Source organism: Ciconia boyciana, chromosome 16 (genome assembly GCF_034638445.1).
Source record: "Ciconia boyciana chromosome 16, ASM3463844v1, whole genome shotgun sequence".
NCBI classification, from domain to species: Eukaryota; Metazoa; Chordata; class Aves; order Ciconiiformes; family Ciconiidae; genus Ciconia; species Ciconia boyciana.
Window position 1 is genome coordinate 1234448 of NC_132949.1, and position 16892 is coordinate 1251339.

Genomic DNA, 16892 nt, shown 5'->3' on the forward strand with positions numbered 1-16892 from the left:
GTTTCACCGATTCCTCTTCTAGCCTTGTGTTTTCAGAGTAAATGTTTTGGATGAGCAAGAGTTGCCTTCCTCCTCCCTCCCCTTCTTACTCCCTGCTCCTGGGAGAGCTGCGGGCAGGAAATTTCAGAACAGGCTCCGTGTGTAATAGAAAAACAATCCTGTTTGCCTGGATGCCCCGGGAAGGCTCGTCTGTAACCGAAAGCAGCAGTGCCCTGGCAGCCCTGGCATGGCCCGCGAGTCGAATACAGAGGAGCTGGAGGGGTAGTTGAGAGCCTATACGTTATATTGTTGCTGCAAAGGTAGAGCAGCCCCTGCCTGTCCCTCCTCGCCAGCGGGCCAGGAGCAGGGCAGTGGCCGGCAGCCACCCTCGGGGCTGGCTGGAGGAACGGCTTACGGGGAAAAGGGCTCTGGGAGGCAGGGGCTGGATCCCAGGAGCGGGGGGATGTTGGGAAAGGCGGCCCTCCCGCCCTTGGATTTGCAAAGAAGCTGCACTGGGGGAGTTTTTGCAAGAATTATTCTGGAATTGTCAACAAACTGAGCAATAAACAGTCTGCACCTCAACGCTGGACTCTCGGGGAGCGCGTGGCTCTGTCCAGACGTCCGCAGTGGCCGTGTTGTCCTGCCCGTGGCTGGGCTGGGGTCTGAGTTCCCCTCCCTCAGCAGGATTTTCTGCTGCTAGCTCGGCTTGTCCAACCGCCCCAAGCAGCCAACGCAGAGTCCCCCGTGTGTGACCGTCACCCGTCGCAAACTGGCACGGCTCTTGAGGCACCGTTTGCAGGAGCAGTGCTGTAGCGGAGCTCTGCCTTCACCCTCGGTCCTGGGGAGTGACGCCGTGGCTGCAGGACAAGGGGCCCTGGCCCAGGACACCTCTGAGCCACCGGCTGGTGTTTTGTCACCGGCTAGGTCCCCGGTATTTTGGATTTACGTCTCTTCTGGTGCTGGGAGCACTGGGATGCCTCCGGCTCTCCCCTGCCCAGCCAGCCGGACCCTTGGCAGTAGCTCAGCCCCCCAGTCCCGGCCCTGCCGGTGGAGGTGCCGGGGGTTCCCGTGTCCCTGGGAAAGCAGCTGCGCCGTGTTTAACGGTGTTTAATTACCACTCCCTCGTACCCGCTCAGCTGGGGCAGTGGGGTGGGAGCCGGCACCCCACGGTGCGAGCTGAGCATGGAGCTCTTCCAGCTGTGTTTTAGTTGGCCAGATGTTTAGTTAAATAGAGGACTGTCCTCCCTCAAAGGAAGCCGTTGAGGCAACATTGCTCGGTGCTAATTAAACCCTGGAGAATACGAGCAACTTCACGCTGCTTCCTCTGCCACCCCCACGCAGCGCCCGGAGCCCTCCCCGGTGCCCCCGGCCCTGGCACGGCCCTGGCTCCTTGCCAGAGGCACCAGAGAGGTTCGGGCCACCGGACAAGCAGCACAGCGAACCTGCCCGTTACGGGCACAGCACGTGTGAAGGTGACAGTGAATTTCAGTCCCTTAACATTTACAGGAGCAGGTGATTTGTCACTCCTCCCGGAGCGGCTGCCGGAGTCTCTGGTATTTCCAACGCGCCACTCGGTGCCGGATCCAGCCACCGTGGCATTTAACGTGACTTGGGTGGCAATGTGGGATCATCGCCCGGCGCAGGAGGCGGCAGCTGGGGGAAGGGAGAAGCTCCGCGGGGAGACGGCGCTGCCTGTTCCCCCGCTCCCCCCCGCAGAGGAGGTCCCCGTCCCGGGGGACGCTGCCTGCGGCTGCCCCTGTCCCCTGGGCTCTGCCCGGCCGGGGACGGCCGCTCGCACAGACCCCCCTCCTGCCAGCGTCCCTGGGAGTAATGGATGAGGCTGTGGGGGAGAGGGAATTACTGCCAGCGTTATGCAAGCGGCATTGCCTTTAAATAGACTCTTATTCAATGTTGTCCAGGAGGCAGCGGAGCTGCTGAACGTCGGCACCGTTCGCTCGCTCGCTCGCTGGGGCTTTGTTTTCTTGCTCCGCAGCCCACCCCCCGCGATGCTCTGGAAGTTGTCTACAAGTTGGTTTGGGGCAAAGGCCTCCTTGCCGCCCCGACGGCCCGGGAGCTTCTCCCCCTCGTCGTTAAATGGCAGCAGCCCTTTCCCTCGGTGTTTAATTGAGTCGTGTAACGTGGCGACGCCGTGGCAGAGCCGTGGTAGTTTCTATGCCAACACAGCTGGATGGCAGCGCTGCCTGGGGAGGCAGAGGGGCTGCCTGCGCCAGGGCGACACGGCTGCACCCCCCGACATGGCTGCACCCCCCGACATGGCTGCACCCCCCAACACAGCTGCACCCCCCAACACAGCTGCACCCCCCGACACGGCTGCACACCCCAACACAGCTGCACCCCCCGACACGGCTGCACCCCCCGACACGGCTGCACCCCCCGACACGGCTGCACACCCCCGACATGGCTGCACCCCCCAACACAGCTGCACCCCCCAACACAGCTGCACCCCCCGACACGGCTGCACCCCCCGACATGGCTGCGCACCCCAACACGGCTGCACACCCCGACACGGCTGCACACCGCAACACAGCTGCACCCCCTGACACGGCTGCACCCCCCGACACGGCTGCGCACCCCGACACGGCTGCACACCCCGACACGGCTGCACCCCCTGACACGGCTGCACCCCCCGACACGGCTGCGCACCCCAACACGGCTGCACACCGCAACATGGCTGCACACCCCGACACGGCTGCGCACCCCGGCACAGCTGCACCCCCATACACAGCTGCACCCCCCAACAGAGCTGCATGCCCCGCTGCCTCAAATGTTTCCTGAAACACCCGTAGAAAAAAAATGGTGAGGTGAAAATCCCCGTGGCAGCTGGTTTGCAGGCCTTTCACCTGGGTCCGGTTGCTTTTTGGCACAAGCGAGCTCAGGGCCGCGGCTGGGGCACTGCGCACGGGGGGCACGGTCCCCAGGGGTCTGCAGCCGCGAGTGGCACCCCGGGGCAGAGCTGCCCCTGCGGCCTCGCTCGGTGCCCCCCCGGCAGCGGCTCTTGGCCCCCACCCTGCTGGGAACACCCTCGCCGCGTCTTTTTTCCTCCCCTCTTCTTGGCAAACACCGAGTCAGGACCAGGCATTGCTTTGGAGAGGTTTGCGGGGGGGCGGGGGGGTCTTCCATTTTCCTTCTCCTCCTCTTCATCACTCCGCGCCCCGAGCTCGCCCTGCCCTGCACGGGGGGGTGAGGCCGAGGGGCAGGGTGCTGCCCGCGCTCGGGGTAGCACTGCTGGTGGTTTGTTTCACACTCGAAGCCCTGCAACGCCAACCCCCCCCGGCTGCACGCTCAGAACCACCGGGAATCAGCCGCTGGCTCCTTCCTTTTCCCTGTTCACATATTTTAAGTGGCCTGGTGTCACGCTGAGTCACCAGCGGAGAGATGGAAGAGGCTTTGGCGGAGAACAAGCCTGATTTTGATAGTTCAACTGTGGGGAAAAAAAATCAGCGCAATTTTCTAATTAGAGCGGTGATGGGAACAAAGCAGATTTGTTAGAGAGCTGCGCGGCTGAGTTCGGGAATGTGACCTTTGCTGGCTCTCAGTGCGAGACGGGAGCTGCCGGTGTACAGTGGTGCTTGGCAGTGGCTGAAATGCTTCAGCAGTGACTGCTCTGACACAGGAGAGCCAGAATTTCACCTTCTGGGGGAAGCCAGACCCACTGCCAGATGGGTGGAAAGAGCACTGGGAAATGGCGGTTGCCCCCGGGTCACCCACTTTGGCTATTTCCCCCAAATGTGGACCGCTTTCCCTGCCCGCAGCGGCTCCTCAGGTTGTAGGCGAAGCTGTGGACACGCGCTGGGTGTCTCTGCAGGGCCATCGCTGCAAGGTGACCGATGGTCCCCAGCCCTTGGCCATCATCCGGCCGGCCCGGCTGCGGTACCCGCTGCTCTCGGCACGGGCTCCCCGCCGGCAGCCGGGCTGCGAGGGAGGGCTGATGCCGGGTTGCGCCCGGGGCTGGAAAAAGTCACCGCCCCACAGTGCGTGATTAATTAGCAAGAGGAGGAAAGGACCTGAGACCAGTCCCAGGGCCGTGCCCGTGCCTTTGAATAAGGAGACAATGCTCCTGCGTGAGCCCATCCATGCAGAAAGGCCGGAGATGCCATGCGGGGAGCTGGGTGGCCTTGGGTCTGCAAGAGGAGCGGTGGGAATTCGGCATCGTGTGCTTCAGCGCCGAGAACCAGCGTTTGTGCTGCAGCCTGGGAGCTGGTTAGGGCTGCGCCAGTCTGACTGGGCCCGTTGGACGTGGCCGTGGAACAAGCAAACGTGGCCGAGGGTGCTGTGGGGCTGGGGTCTCGTACCAGCCCAGAGCAGTGCTGGCTTGACGGGAAGGAAGAGGTGAGGGGCAGGGAGAGGGCAGGCGATGGCACCGGGGCCTGATCCTGTCCCTTCAGCCCCCTCTCTGCGAGCCGCCTCTCTGCAACCGACTGGTCCTTCTCAGGCAGGCAGGGGCTGGGCAGGGGCTGGGCAGGGTGCGGAGGCAGCACCCAAAGGTCCCCGCAGCACCCAAAGGTCCCCACAGCACCCGATGCAAGGCATCGGCTGGAGGCACTGCCCCGTACGCTTCCCAGAGTTCAGCAACGTGATGCAAAATCCCATCATGCCAGTTATGCAAATCACATAAACTATTCCTGTTATTCAGAAGTCTCCCCAGAGATCGCCTTAGCGATCTGTAATTCAGCGTTACTCACTCGTGAAAGCAGGAGCTGGGGCAGATGGGGAGCGAGCGGGGCTCTGGGCTGCTCAGCAGCCTGGGAGCAAGGAGGAACCGCGACCCCAGCACCTTGCGGGGCTCCCCCGGAGCACACAGCACCGCTCCCCCATCCGCTCCCACCCAGCGTGGCTTAGCAGAGATTGGGTTTGCTGTTCACTTTGAAGCCGAGATTTCTCCCTTCCAAGCCTCCCCTGCTCCCCGAGGAAGGCAGCACGGCCGGGGGACCCATCCAGCTCTCCCACGGCCGGTGCCAGCCCCCCTCCCTTCCCCTCTTCCAGCAGCGACTGCCTCCCCCATCCCACTCGGTGCCTCTGCTCCCTCCATCTTCCCCGTCCCCATCACAGCTCTCGGCATCCGCAGCGCTTTGTTCTCCCACCCACTCCCGTTTCCTCCGTCATTCGGGCTCCTCCCTGCGCTTGCTCTCCCCGGGAGCCTCCCGGGAGAGCCGAGGCTCCTCCATGCCAGCTCCACCGCTCTCCGGTGCAGCCCGGCGTGTGGCACCCCTGCCAGAGCGGGCTGGGGCTGCCCATGCTCTGGCCGCAGCCGTCACCGCACGAGCCGGGAAGGGCGCGGGGGTCTGCAGGGGACACGCGAGCGGGTCCCCGGCTCCCCCAGCCAGGAGGTGGGAGCCAGGGGCTGCCAGGGCCGTGCTCTGGGCGCGCTGCCGCTTTGCCAGCTTTATTTTAACCACGGAGGCTGGCTCCGGCTTTGATCCTGGCAGCGAGAGCATCCCAGACGCCTACCAACAAAGCTCTGCCTTTTGCATCCCACGCCCTCGGAGGATGCGGGAGCGGGCGTGTGGGGGTCCGGGGGTCCGTCCCTACAGCAGCTCTGCCAGTGCCTCCCCCCAGCCCACGCTCCCTCCCCGGGGCCACCACTTATTTTATTGCCATCAGTGACCTCGGTGGTGAGACCTGACCCCGGCCGCGGCACACAGCCCAGGCTCTGTGCATCCGACGGAAAGGCTGGAGATGGCAGAGCCGCTTCCCGACACCCGGCTCAGCTCAGCCCAGCAGCTTCCCTCGCCGCAAGCAGGGCCATGGGCCCCGATGCAGAGAGCAACGCAGATAAAGAGCTGCTGTGTCACACCAGTGAGCAAAGCAGTTCCCAGTATACAAATACCTGGAAACTGCAACTTTCACTGTGGGGAGTCTTGTTCAGATGCTGCTTCCAACGGGATTAGGGAAAACCTGCTTGGGATGACGGGGGAGCAGTTACTCTGCCGTGCCTCAATTTCCTCCTTTGTGAAATACTCCTGACCCGCTTTGTAAACCGCGGTGAGTCCTGCGAGGCAAAGTGCGAGGCAGGAGCTGGAAATTGCTGTCACCGCTGTTTCAGACTCTGCACTGGGTTTCAGTGCTGCAGCTCCCACCCAGTAAAATAAGAGCCTGAATTGTTCATCCTTTGCTAATCCACAATAAATGGCTTTGCTTGATTTGCTCTTTGTGCTTGGGGGGATTTAACCAGCTGAGAGCTGCTGGCACAGGCAGGGAATCTCCCCTGTTGTGACAACTTTTAAGTCCTGACCCTACGAAACAGAAGGTGTAAACTCGTGCGTGCCTCGAGGTAGCACAGGGAGCAACACGCTGGAAGTGGCACATTGGAAGTTGCACACTCGGCATTGCACACGCGAGGGACGTGAAGCCCACGGCGGTGGAGGGACCGGCACTCACCGGTACGAACGGCAACGGGTACCGGCGAGGCACCGCAGGGCTCTGGGCGGCATCCCGGTGAGCGACGGCCGCGCTGCAAAGGGAAAAGCAAAGCCGTGTTTGGGTGGGTGGCTCCAGGATCCGGGCATCGGCGTGGGGTTGGCTGCCCCGGCTCCCGCAGAGGTTAGTGAGGGGCTCAAAAAAAAGCGGGGGACAGCCCGGCGCTGAGGAGGGGCTCCCCTGCCCGCTCGGCGGTGCGCCAGGGAGGCAGGAGCCCGAGCTGAGCAAGGTGGACGGGGACAAGCTCGTCCTGCGCTTGCAGCTGGGTTGGTTTTGCTCAGACCTGTTGGGCTGATTCCCCGGTGACCCCCAGATGTCAGAAATATCCCATTTAAATTATTTTAGAAATGAATAACTCCTGGTGCAGCACGGAGAGGGTTCACAGCTGACTGCGCAGCAGCAGTTACGACTCTGATGGGGAAGCCATCTGCCTGAGACAACAAGTACGGAAATTTCCTGGCAATCTCATTAACAAGTTGACACTGGCAGGTACGCGCCTGCCCTCAGCCACGCTGTTCGCAGGGGTCGCTGAAGGGCGGTTGGTTTTGTCCTTTCCTTTCCGTACGTACCAAAAAGGAGGAAAAGAGCACGAAGGGCCCTGGCTGCCGTCAGCCTGAGGTGTGGCTGTGTGGGCAGCGGGGCAGCCTCTGCCTCCGTCCCCTCCGTGGGACCGCGTGGGACACGCAGGTGAGTTAGAGATGGAGGCGGCTTCTTCGACCTGGTCCAACTGCCTGCAAAGTCCCTGTTCCCTGCTTGGTCTCTCTTGCTCTGACACCATCCGTCTTCTTTCCAGGTGCCAAGGAGCAAGCGGCGACCACCCGGAGCCGTTCCCTGGGCCCCTGCACCCGAGTCGGGGCTCCTGGCAGAGACGTGGGAGGTCGGCGGGAGTGGGGGGCTGTACCTCTGTTTCCTCCTCTCTGTATCGGCTGGCGACACGTCACGTTCAAAGGCATGAGGGATTATAACCCGGCTTTATTTTTTTCCTCTCTCCTGTGTCACAGGAGGCTTTCCTGAGGCACTGAGCATGCGGCAGCTCCCGCTGACCCCGTGCAGCATCGTTTTCCCCTCCCTGGGCAGCTATGCCGCCCTGCAGCCACCTCCCTCCACCCCTCCCTCCCGGGGCAGCCACCGCACCCGTGGGCTGCACGGGGAGGTGCGAACGTGTTCCCACCTCGCTGGAAACCCAGTTGCCCGTCCCCGGCTGCCCCGTGCCACCGCTGCCCTCGGCCATCGCTGCCCCGGCACGGTGCTCGGTCCCTGCGCTGGGGCGTGCGACCCGGCCGGGAGAGCTGGCGTGACGCCACGCTGGTAATTAAGAAGGAACCTAATGAAACTTCGAAAATAGCACAATTTCCTCCCCACACCTGCAGCCGAGCGGGGTGGATTACATAAGTTGGTGTTGCCACAGCAACTTCGCTCCACCCGGGGCTGGAGGTGGCCGGTGCTGCGTGTGTGCCGATGTGCCGTCACCCCGGAGAGAGACCCTGATTTTGCAAAGCGCGGGGATTGCTCCGGGGACGGGGACGGGTGCCAGCTCCAGGGCGGGTGAGGCCGTCTCTGGGTCGGTGGTGTTAAAGGTCTGGCGTGGCGGGTTTCCCACGTTGCACCCACCGGGTTTCGCTTCTCCGGCGCAGCCCCCGCGGTGGAAGGTCCCTGCCTTCCGAAAGGGCGCACAAGAAGCGCCGGGAGGTGCCGCGGGGATTTAGGTAACCCGTGAGGGACTCTGCCACCATGGTTACCCTGGGCACGCTCCAGCTGCCGCCGAGCCCTGGGCAGTGAATCACCCTGACAAAAAGACAGCTAAAAAAAAATAAAAAACCACCATCAAAGCAAATGTTACGGCACAAGGCAAAGGCAGGTTTTTGCCTGCCATGAATTCCCAGGGTGCTCCAGGCAGCTGCGGGGCAGCAGCTCTGCCTTGGGCTCCGGCACAGCCGCACGGGCAGCACAGGCAGCACGGGCAGCACAGGCAGCACAGGCAGTACGGGCAGCACAGGCAGCATCGACCAGCCCTGGGCAGCTGTTGCCAATCAGGAGTTTGTGACACGGGAAAAGCCAGGGGCAATGATAATTGGGTAAATCTGCCTCTTAATGTGAGGATAAGAAATCACTGGCTGCTTCCAGCCGAAGAGTCGCTTTGGGAGCAGGGGGGTACCAGGGAGAAAGGTTTTCAGTACTCAGATTTCCTGGGGATAAGGAGAAGCAGAGGGTGGGAAGAAAGTGGAGCGGCTGTCTGAAAGCAGGCCTAGATGCGAGAGATGCTCGGAGGGTCGTCCCAAAAGGCCTCTTTTATTATGAGAAATTACAAATCCTTTTATCTTCTTCACCAGAGGAACAGCTTGTTTGAATTGCTGGGCTGTCACACTGGAATTAGATGCAAGAACCCCCCACATCCATGACGTAGCGAAGAACTTACATAACGTAACTAAAAATAAGGTGATGGAGATGCAGATAGAGGCACTCTCTTCCCGGACGCTGGATCTGAAATCCTTTGCTGGCACTGGAAAGCCAGCGAGGCGCCGGTGTCTGGCCAAGGGAGCGGCATCCCGCCAGAGCCGACGGCAGCCTGGCCGCTCGGGATGGAGCGGGCTCGAGCGGGGAAGGGGCACTGCGAGGTCCCTGCATCGGCACAGCCGGGCATCCCTCCTGGGAACGTCTCCCGTGGCAGCCTTGTGCCCTGGTCCCCCCCGAGGTTATGTCCCGCTGATACTTCTCTTTCTCCGTCCTCGTGGGAAAGGGTTAACCGGCCGCTCCAGAAAAATGAGAAAACCCCTTCTCAGGGGTCGTAAATTCTTCCCTGTCCTTTGGAGTGTGAAACCTCTGAGGGGGTAGAAGCCAAAATGGGACCCAAATGTGGCCAGAGTGAGCGGTCACGTTCAGTGCCTTCCCTTCTCCTCGCCGGGGCTGGGATGGAGAATGGGAGGCAGCAAGGGGAATAGAAACAGGAGGTTTGGGGCCAAGGTATTGACCGTCTCGGGTACTCGGGCTCCTTGTTCTCGGAATTGATGGAGGAGACAAGGGAGAAAAACACACTCGGCTGCTTAACTGTTTCACTGCTTCTCGAGGCAGAGAGGAGAGAGAGGAAGGAGAGGAAGGCTCGGCCCGAGGGCTGGAACAAGGCAGCCGGTGGCAGTTTGTGGCCAGTGCCCTCCAGGTCTTCCTCCTCTGTAGGGCCACAGGCACGCGGGGACGGCCCCGGCCGCGTAAAGCTCCCTTTTAACCATGGGTCACCCTGCGGAGAGCAGCGGCCACGGTGGGGAGGGCTGTAAGGCAGGGGACGTGGGGTGCTGGCTCCAGGGCACGGCCCCGCTCCTCACGTCCCTCGGGACCTGTGCAAACGTTGCTGCCGCTGGCCTGAGGGATGGGAAGGACGGGAACCCACAGCTTCGCTGTCCCGCAGGGACCTGACGGCCGGGAGGGCTGGCAAGGGGCTCCCGAGGGCTCCCAGTGCCTGTGGGGTGACGAGGTGTGCGCCCGGCTCTCCTGGCTGGCCAGGCGGTGGGACAGCGGTGGGACAGCGAGAGGGCAGGCAGGGCTGCCTCTCCTCCTGCCTGGGCTGGTCTCCCCCGGCCCAAGCCCTGCTCCGGGCTGAGGAGAAGCACCGTGAGGTGTGCCGCACCGGGCTGGCCACGCACCGTGGCGACTGCTCGTCCCAGCTCTGCTCTCCTGGCCTTCCTGGATGGCATCTGCCGCCTTTCCCTGTATAAAACCAACACCTTGCAAACCACCGGCTGCTCTTCCCCTTCCAGCCGCTCCTCACCCGTCCACCCTGCGCTGCGCAACTGGGGCACGGAGCACAGCACCAGGGCCAGGACGGCGTGGGGGTGTAATGAGGGCATGGCGTACAGCAGGGCTGTGGCATGAGGTATCTCAGGGATGTGGGTTACAGCGAGAGATATAGGACGGGGTATAGTAGGGGTATAGGATGGGGTACTGTGGCCTATAGTATGGGGTAGAGCAGGGGGCGTAGGATAGTTATGGGGCATAGTGGAGGTATGGGATGGGGTACGGGATGGGGAATGGGGTATAGGAGGGGTACAGGATGGGGAATGGGGTTCGGGACAGGGAATGGGCTATGGGAGGGGTTCGGGAAGGGGAATGGGGTACGGGACGGGGCAGGGGATGGGGCACAGCGGGGTACAGGAGGCGGGTTACAGGAGGGGGCACAGCGCGGTGCACCCCTCCTGCCCCCCGGGCTCGCAGCCCTCCCTCCGCCGGCCCCCCCGGCCCCACGCCGCGCTCGGGCGCTGCCCCGCCGCCACCGCCCGGCCCCGCCCGGCCCCGCCCGGCTCGGTGCGGCTCCTCCCCGCGGGCCGGGCCGGGGCGGGCGGCGGCGCCGGGAGCTGATAAAAGGCGGCGCGGCCGCTCCTCCGCGCCGCTCTCCGCGCCCCCCGCCCGGCTCCGCGCCGCTCCGCGCAGCCCCCGACGCCGCCGCAGCCGCCGCCGCCCGCCCATGGTGCTGCCCGGCCCGCCCGGCATGTCCCGCTCCGAGGAGGTGCACCGGCTGACCGAGAATGTCTACAAGGTGAGCCCCGGCAGCAGGTGCCGGGCACCGCTGCGCTTCCTTTGGGCTTTTCGCCTTTATTTTCGCTCTTCCTCCCGCCCGTCCTCCGCCGGGCGCGGGGGCAGAGCGGGCTGCGGGGCGCGGGCGGGCGGAGGCGCCGCGGGGGCCGGGGCCGCCCCCGCTCCCGCCGGTTCCGCTCTCGGGCTGCCGGCGCGGAGCGCCCGGAGCCGGCCGGGGCGGGAGCGGCTGCCCGGGGCCCCGCCGCTCCGGAGCCGGCAGCGGGGAGGGAGCGAGGGGCAGCGCCGGGCGCCCGGAGCCCCCCGGCCGCTGCGCCGTGGGGGAGCCCGCGGGGGCCGGGAGCCCGCGGGGGACTGGCCTTACCCACGGGCGGGCGGTGCTGTCCCCGGGCCACCCCGGTCCGGGGCGGGCGAGCCCAGCCGCGGCCGCCACTCGCTTTTCTGCAGCAGCCAAAAGCGATCAGAGCCTTGGCTGTGTCTGGGTTACGGCTGGAGTTTGTGAATCTCTCGATTTTTTTTTTTTCCCCCTTCCTGCTTTGCTCCCGGTGTCATGAGAAAAATAAAATAATTTATGTGCTTTAATTTTCCTCGTGAAGGAAGTGGTTTCTGCTCTGCTGGGTTCTGTGACCAAGTCTAATAAAACCTTTCTAGCCTAACATGTAATGCAGGATGTCATTTGTTAAACTGGAAAGCTTGCATGATTTCCTGCATTTTAAGTGGTTAGATTGAGTTACCTGGGAGCATTAAGCAGAAAAAAAAAAAAAGTCTGATAGAAAAATTGAGTACAAAAATACCAAGGTAGCGAAGTTCTAGAGTCTTGGGTTTTGGGATCCTGGGGCATAACAGCTGTTCAGCCAGAGCTAATGGCACCCAGAATCTTGGCTGCTCTGAATGTGGAGCAGGTCTGCGAATTGAGCTTTCTGGCTACGGCGTTTAACTACAGCTGGGGCTTGGGTGTCTGGGACTCCCTTCCACCCTCTAAATGCGGCTGACGTACCCAGACTCACCGCCGTGCGGCTTGCTCTTGGACTTGGGCAGAGCCCGGCACCGCGGGGTGTCGACGTGGTCAGGCGCCCGCGCAGGCGGGAGCCTTTCCCTCCAGGGAGCCGAGTGTTTGCCTGTCACCATGGCTCGGCCCTGCCTGGGCAAACAGGGCGAGAGCGGCTGGAGCTTGTCACCCGGCTCTCCCGCACTGAGTGGTGGTGTGCTCGGTCTGGGGACAGTTCCTGTTTCAGCTGGTGACTCAGTTGTTTGAGGTGTGTTGTCCTCGAAGACCTGTGCTAATAACAGGTTTGCGGAGTGGGTCACAATTTCCCCGGGCGCAGCCCTGTACGGAGCGTGTGGGGCGGCTCGTGGGCCATCGCAACAACTGCGCTTAGTGACGCTTGTTCCCCCGAGAGCCGAGGGGTGAAGGGTGAACGCTGGCTGGGCTCTTCTCTTGCCTCTGGCCATCGGCTTCGTCGTTCCTGCGCTGTGTGAGCTGCGGATCTAGAGACGGAGCTGAGCGCCCTCGTCCCGGAGCAAGCGGCAGGGCCGTCTCCATCGAAGCCTGGCTGAAGTGCAGAGGGTGCACGGGGGCCTCTTGGCCCCAAGACCCAAAGAAGGACTTGAGAGGAGCCCAGAGGTCTCCATCAGTTAGTGGACACTTTAATTTCTCGGTGTTTTAGTGAGAGCAGCTGGGGTGTAGGGAGTGAGGGCATGGAGCTGGAGGCAGATCTTGCGGTTTTACTCAACATCAGCGTCTCTGCGCTGGGAGCTGGAGGAGGATGGTCCCGACTCTGTTTGCGTGTCCTGCAGTGAACGAGGAGCCTTTTCTCCTCTGAAGATGGTGCTTTTCTTGGCCTCTGGAGATGTGTGGCATGGGGTGTGTGCAGGAACTAGGTGTTTGCCTGTTTCTTTGAGGGCTTCTTTGACCTCCTGGAGCCCAGCGCGAGGGCTGGAGGCTCAGGGACAGCACTGTCTGTGTGGGCTCTCCGGAGCTCCGTAAGCTTTGGAGTCTCCCAGTCCAAAACCAGCCCCGGTGCTTCGCATCCCCATCGCAGAAGTGGTTTTTTTACTGGTATGTGCAGTAGCCTGAGCACTGCTGTGGACAGGAGGAGACAACCCCAAGGAAGGGGGACGATGCCGGGGGAGGTTTGGCCGTTGCCTCCTCACAGCCCCCGAACCCCGAGCCGCAGGGCTGCGGGACGGGCGGCAGCCCCGTGCTTTGCTTCCAGCTGCTGCTGTTGTCTTGCCGGGGTTCTGGCAGCAGCCGGACCAGGGGGTCGAGCCGGTTCCCTGCGAGGTCTGGAGCAGGAGCAGGCAGCTCTCTGCAGCAGCTCCCCGTGCCAGGCACCCTCTCCCGTGCAGGCTTTCCCGAGGCGTTCTGCTCGGGAAGCCCATTGTAATAACTCTCCAGAACCAGTGCTCGCCCTCGGAGTGACTGTGCTAATGAGATGGTGGAGGAGCTGTCAGCCGCCCCCTTGCCGATGCTGCCACTACAGGCAGCTGCCTACACATGTGTAGTAATTACAGAGGGAGACGGAGGCTGCTGGCACCTGCTGCCAACGTAACCCCACCATCCCCGGTGCTGATTCACTCGCGTGGACCCCGTCGTAGTGGTGCAGCTGCTGGGCTGGGCTCTGCTGCGAGCACGGGGGGCTGAAACCTCTCCGGCTGCGGTGCGGGGTCAGCCCGCTCGGTGGAAGGGCAGCTCTCCGGGCTGCTGCCCGTGCAGCCGCTGCCGAGCCCCGCTCGTCCCTTGCACGGGATTGTCTTTGCAGAAAGGAGGGACTGGCAATTCGTCTTTCCCCCAAAGACAAATCTGTCTCGTTTATGACAGATTAGATTATTGCCATTTACAGGCTAACCTCCATTTCATTTTAAAGCTATTTCTTCGTGTGGAAGATCGTTTTGCAATGGTGTATGAATAGCTCCGCGTTTGAAGAGGTGTTTGCTTAAAAACACCCCAAACTCGAAGCCTAATTGTCTTGCACAAATGCAGGCATAATTCCTGGTAGTCATTTGCTACACATCAGCTGTAATAAATGTTATTGCCGGCATAACAGCCTCTTGCCTCGTTATCTCCAAGTCTAGAGGGGAGGGGAGGGATTCTTGCTCAAGTGAATCAGAAGGGAAATTGTGGGTGGCTTGGTGTGTTTGGCAGCGGGGGGACGATGCAGCGTGACGGGGGAAGGAGCTGGCCCCTGGAATCAGCCTGTGCCACTCCCGAATTCCATGCGCTGTGCTCTCGCTGTCTCTGCTCCCTGCGTTGGGGCTTCCCGCACCCCAGATGTGGGGAACCTGGTGGCTGGGCACCAGGGCTCTGAGCTGACCGGGGCGTTGGTGCGGTCGGAGGCACCGCTGCATGGCTGTGACCGATGGCAGCACCCTGCTCCCGCGGGCAGTGGGTGCCGTGCGCCTGCCGGGGGAGCGGGTCAAGCTTTGCAAAATTCCTTTCCCAGCAACGGCTGCGGAGGGTGGCAGGGTGGAGGCCAGGCTTGTCATCCTGTAGTGAGCAGGGCCCAGGGCCACGGTGTTTTTATAGGGCAGCATGCTTTTTGCCAGAGTTGCATCTTTGTAGGCGTCTTGGTTCTGCAGCCGAGTCCATTTGAAGTGAGACTTTGTGCCGGGCTGGCCGCAGCGTGGTGGGCTCGGCTCCGGCTCCTGCGCTGCCGCATGGCTTGGCACCGGGGTGGTGATGCGGCTCTGAGATGGTACATCTCCAAACTGTTGAAACTTGTGGATTAAGTATTATAAGACAGGTAGCTCCTTGCTTGCCTAAGGTACCCCAAATCGCCTCCCGTGCTGCCTGCAGCTCCTGCTGGTGAGAGATGCTGCTTCCTGGGATGGAGGCAGCCGCTGGCTTTGCCTTCGGTGCCTTGATGTGTTGAGTCTGCTCATGGCTAAGGTTTCACTCCTGTGCTGCTCGTGTTGCAGGGCAGGGTGCGGCGTAGGCCAGCTCACAGCAAACACCTCCTGCGCTGAGCTCCTGGAGCTGAAGTCTTTGGCCGAGTCCGGTCCCTTGGTGCGAGGTCTGCGGGGAGGGGGCTGGGTGACTGTCCCGGCTTGGCAGCCCAGATCCCAGCCCCGGGGGCTGGGGGACAGGTCTGCCTTGCAGGGGTGGCTGCTGGGGGCACTGATGAGGGGTTCCCCAGTGGGTGCTGTGAGCCAGCGTGCTGGGTGGGCTCTGTGCACCGCGCAGGTCCCCGCTCTGGTTTCCTTCAAGCCCAGATCCCGATGACAAAGATGTTCAGAGCTCTAGCCCTGAAACTTGGGTCCCTTCATCCTCTGACATGACAGCTAGTAGAAATTAAATTACTTTAGATGTGGACCCTGGGTTTGGTTTTTTTTTTCAGGCTCCCTCGCTCCTGAGCTCTTTCTCCAGTAAAGATTGTGCTGAGCCGTCTGGCTTTGGGGCAGGACCTTGTGAGAGCCCTAGCTGGAGGACAACGGCTCAGCCGTTCCCGCGGGCTCGCAGGGAGCGTTGGGAGCGCTCGGCGAGGTAGGCTCGCCGGCGGCAAGGGAGGGATGCAGCGCAGCAGCCGTCAGCAGCTCGGGTTGTGAAACGCTGCCGCCGTGTTGTGTGTTACGGCACACCGAGATACCATGGACTTCGGCGAGATGGGGATGATCCCAGTGGCAGAGTTGCAAGGTTGGGTGTGTTGTAAGCAATTGAAATCAGCCCTGCTAACGAGTCCAGCGAGGCTCCCCTCCCAGCAGAAACTTGGCTCTTAAAACTATGGGGCTGTCCTCTGATGGCGCAGGGCAGGACGAGCCGAGATGGAGGCAGCGCTGGGGTTTGGGCATTAAATATTAATACAGAAATAATGAAAAGTATTCCTGGAGCAGGGCTGACCCATTTAGAAACAAAACTTCCTTATAGCTGAGCCGCTTTTGCAGCGTGACTGTGGCGTAATGGAGAGTCGCGTGGTGCTGCCCCCTCTGATGGCACTTGTTATGGTCACATAACATCTCGTTGTCACCCGTGAGTCTCCCAGGAAAGCTGTGGGTGTCAGGCTGAGGCCAGGCCACCCACGCCACTGCAGCATCAGTCTCGCAAGGAGCCATTGTGCCTTCCTGCTGCGTACGGGCGGCAAAGAATGGTACTAGGAAAACGCTGAAGTTGGGGGTTTTTAGCTCAAAGTCCATAGTTGTGTTCGCTGAGGTGTCCAGCATGTCCCCAGCCAGCGCTGCGCGGGCTGTCCCTGCGTGGGGGTGGCTGGGAGAGGAGCCTGGGGCACGGCGCACGCTGCGGCATTCGTGGTGACGCTCCCCCCTCGGACAAACCCGGGAGCCTCCTCGCGCTGATCCCCGGTTGTCCGGCCCTTTGCCGTGTTGCTGTGTGGAGGAGAGGCTGGACGCGAAGCCTAGCCGTAATTACGGCACCGTAATCGGGGCAGCGCGTGCGCTGCCGACGGGCTGACGCAGCCGTGCGGGGTGAGGTCCTGTCCCAGCCCTGTGGTGAGGCACCGCAGCCGGTGCTGCCGGTGGAGCGGAGCCCGGGTGCCCAGCAAACCGCAGCCGCTGACCCTCTCCTGCCCCAGCAGCTCAAATGAGCGCCTGCTTTTTATTTTGCTCTGTATTCAGTTTTAGGAGCTACCTGGGAGGCTGTGGGGATGGACCTGGGGAGAACTGTGCAGCCTGGTTTTAAATTTGTTTTTAAAAGCCCTTAAGGAGGTGTTGTGCAGGTCTTTCCTATGCAGGAGAAACCTGATACAACGAACCAGCTCCATTTCCAGCTCGTTCTTGGGAGGACTTAAACTTTTACTTATGGGCTGACTATTACAGCATCGGAGCAGCCGGTAGATCCTCGCTGTTGGCGTGGAGGGCACTTAGAGAGACGGGGACCTTATTTTCTGTTGCCTCTTCTCCCCCTAGTTCAGCAGGACTACGTCCTGAAGACCTCGTGCTTTGCATTAGTTTCATTTTTGGCAGCTGAATAAAGCCGTGCCAATCCCAGAGAGCTGAGTGGT

At 62.0% G+C, this 16892-nt stretch overlaps 1 protein-coding gene across 4 annotated transcripts in view; it reads left to right on the plus strand.

Moving 5' to 3' along the window:
* The first annotated feature begins 10837 nt into the window (after positions 1 to 10837).
* BAIAP2 (BAR/IMD domain containing adaptor protein 2) overlaps positions 10838 to 16892 on the plus strand; it is a 50528-nt gene continuing 44473 nt past the window's right edge. For all 4 annotated transcript variants that reach the window (XM_072880753.1, XM_072880756.1, XM_072880754.1 and 1 more), the window contains exon 1: positions 10838 to 10942. In XM_072880753.1, the coding sequence (XP_072736854.1) occupies positions 10871 to 10942 (72 nt within the window). In that variant the 5' untranslated portion in view covers positions 10838 to 10870. The remainder of the gene's footprint in view (positions 10943 to 16892) is intronic.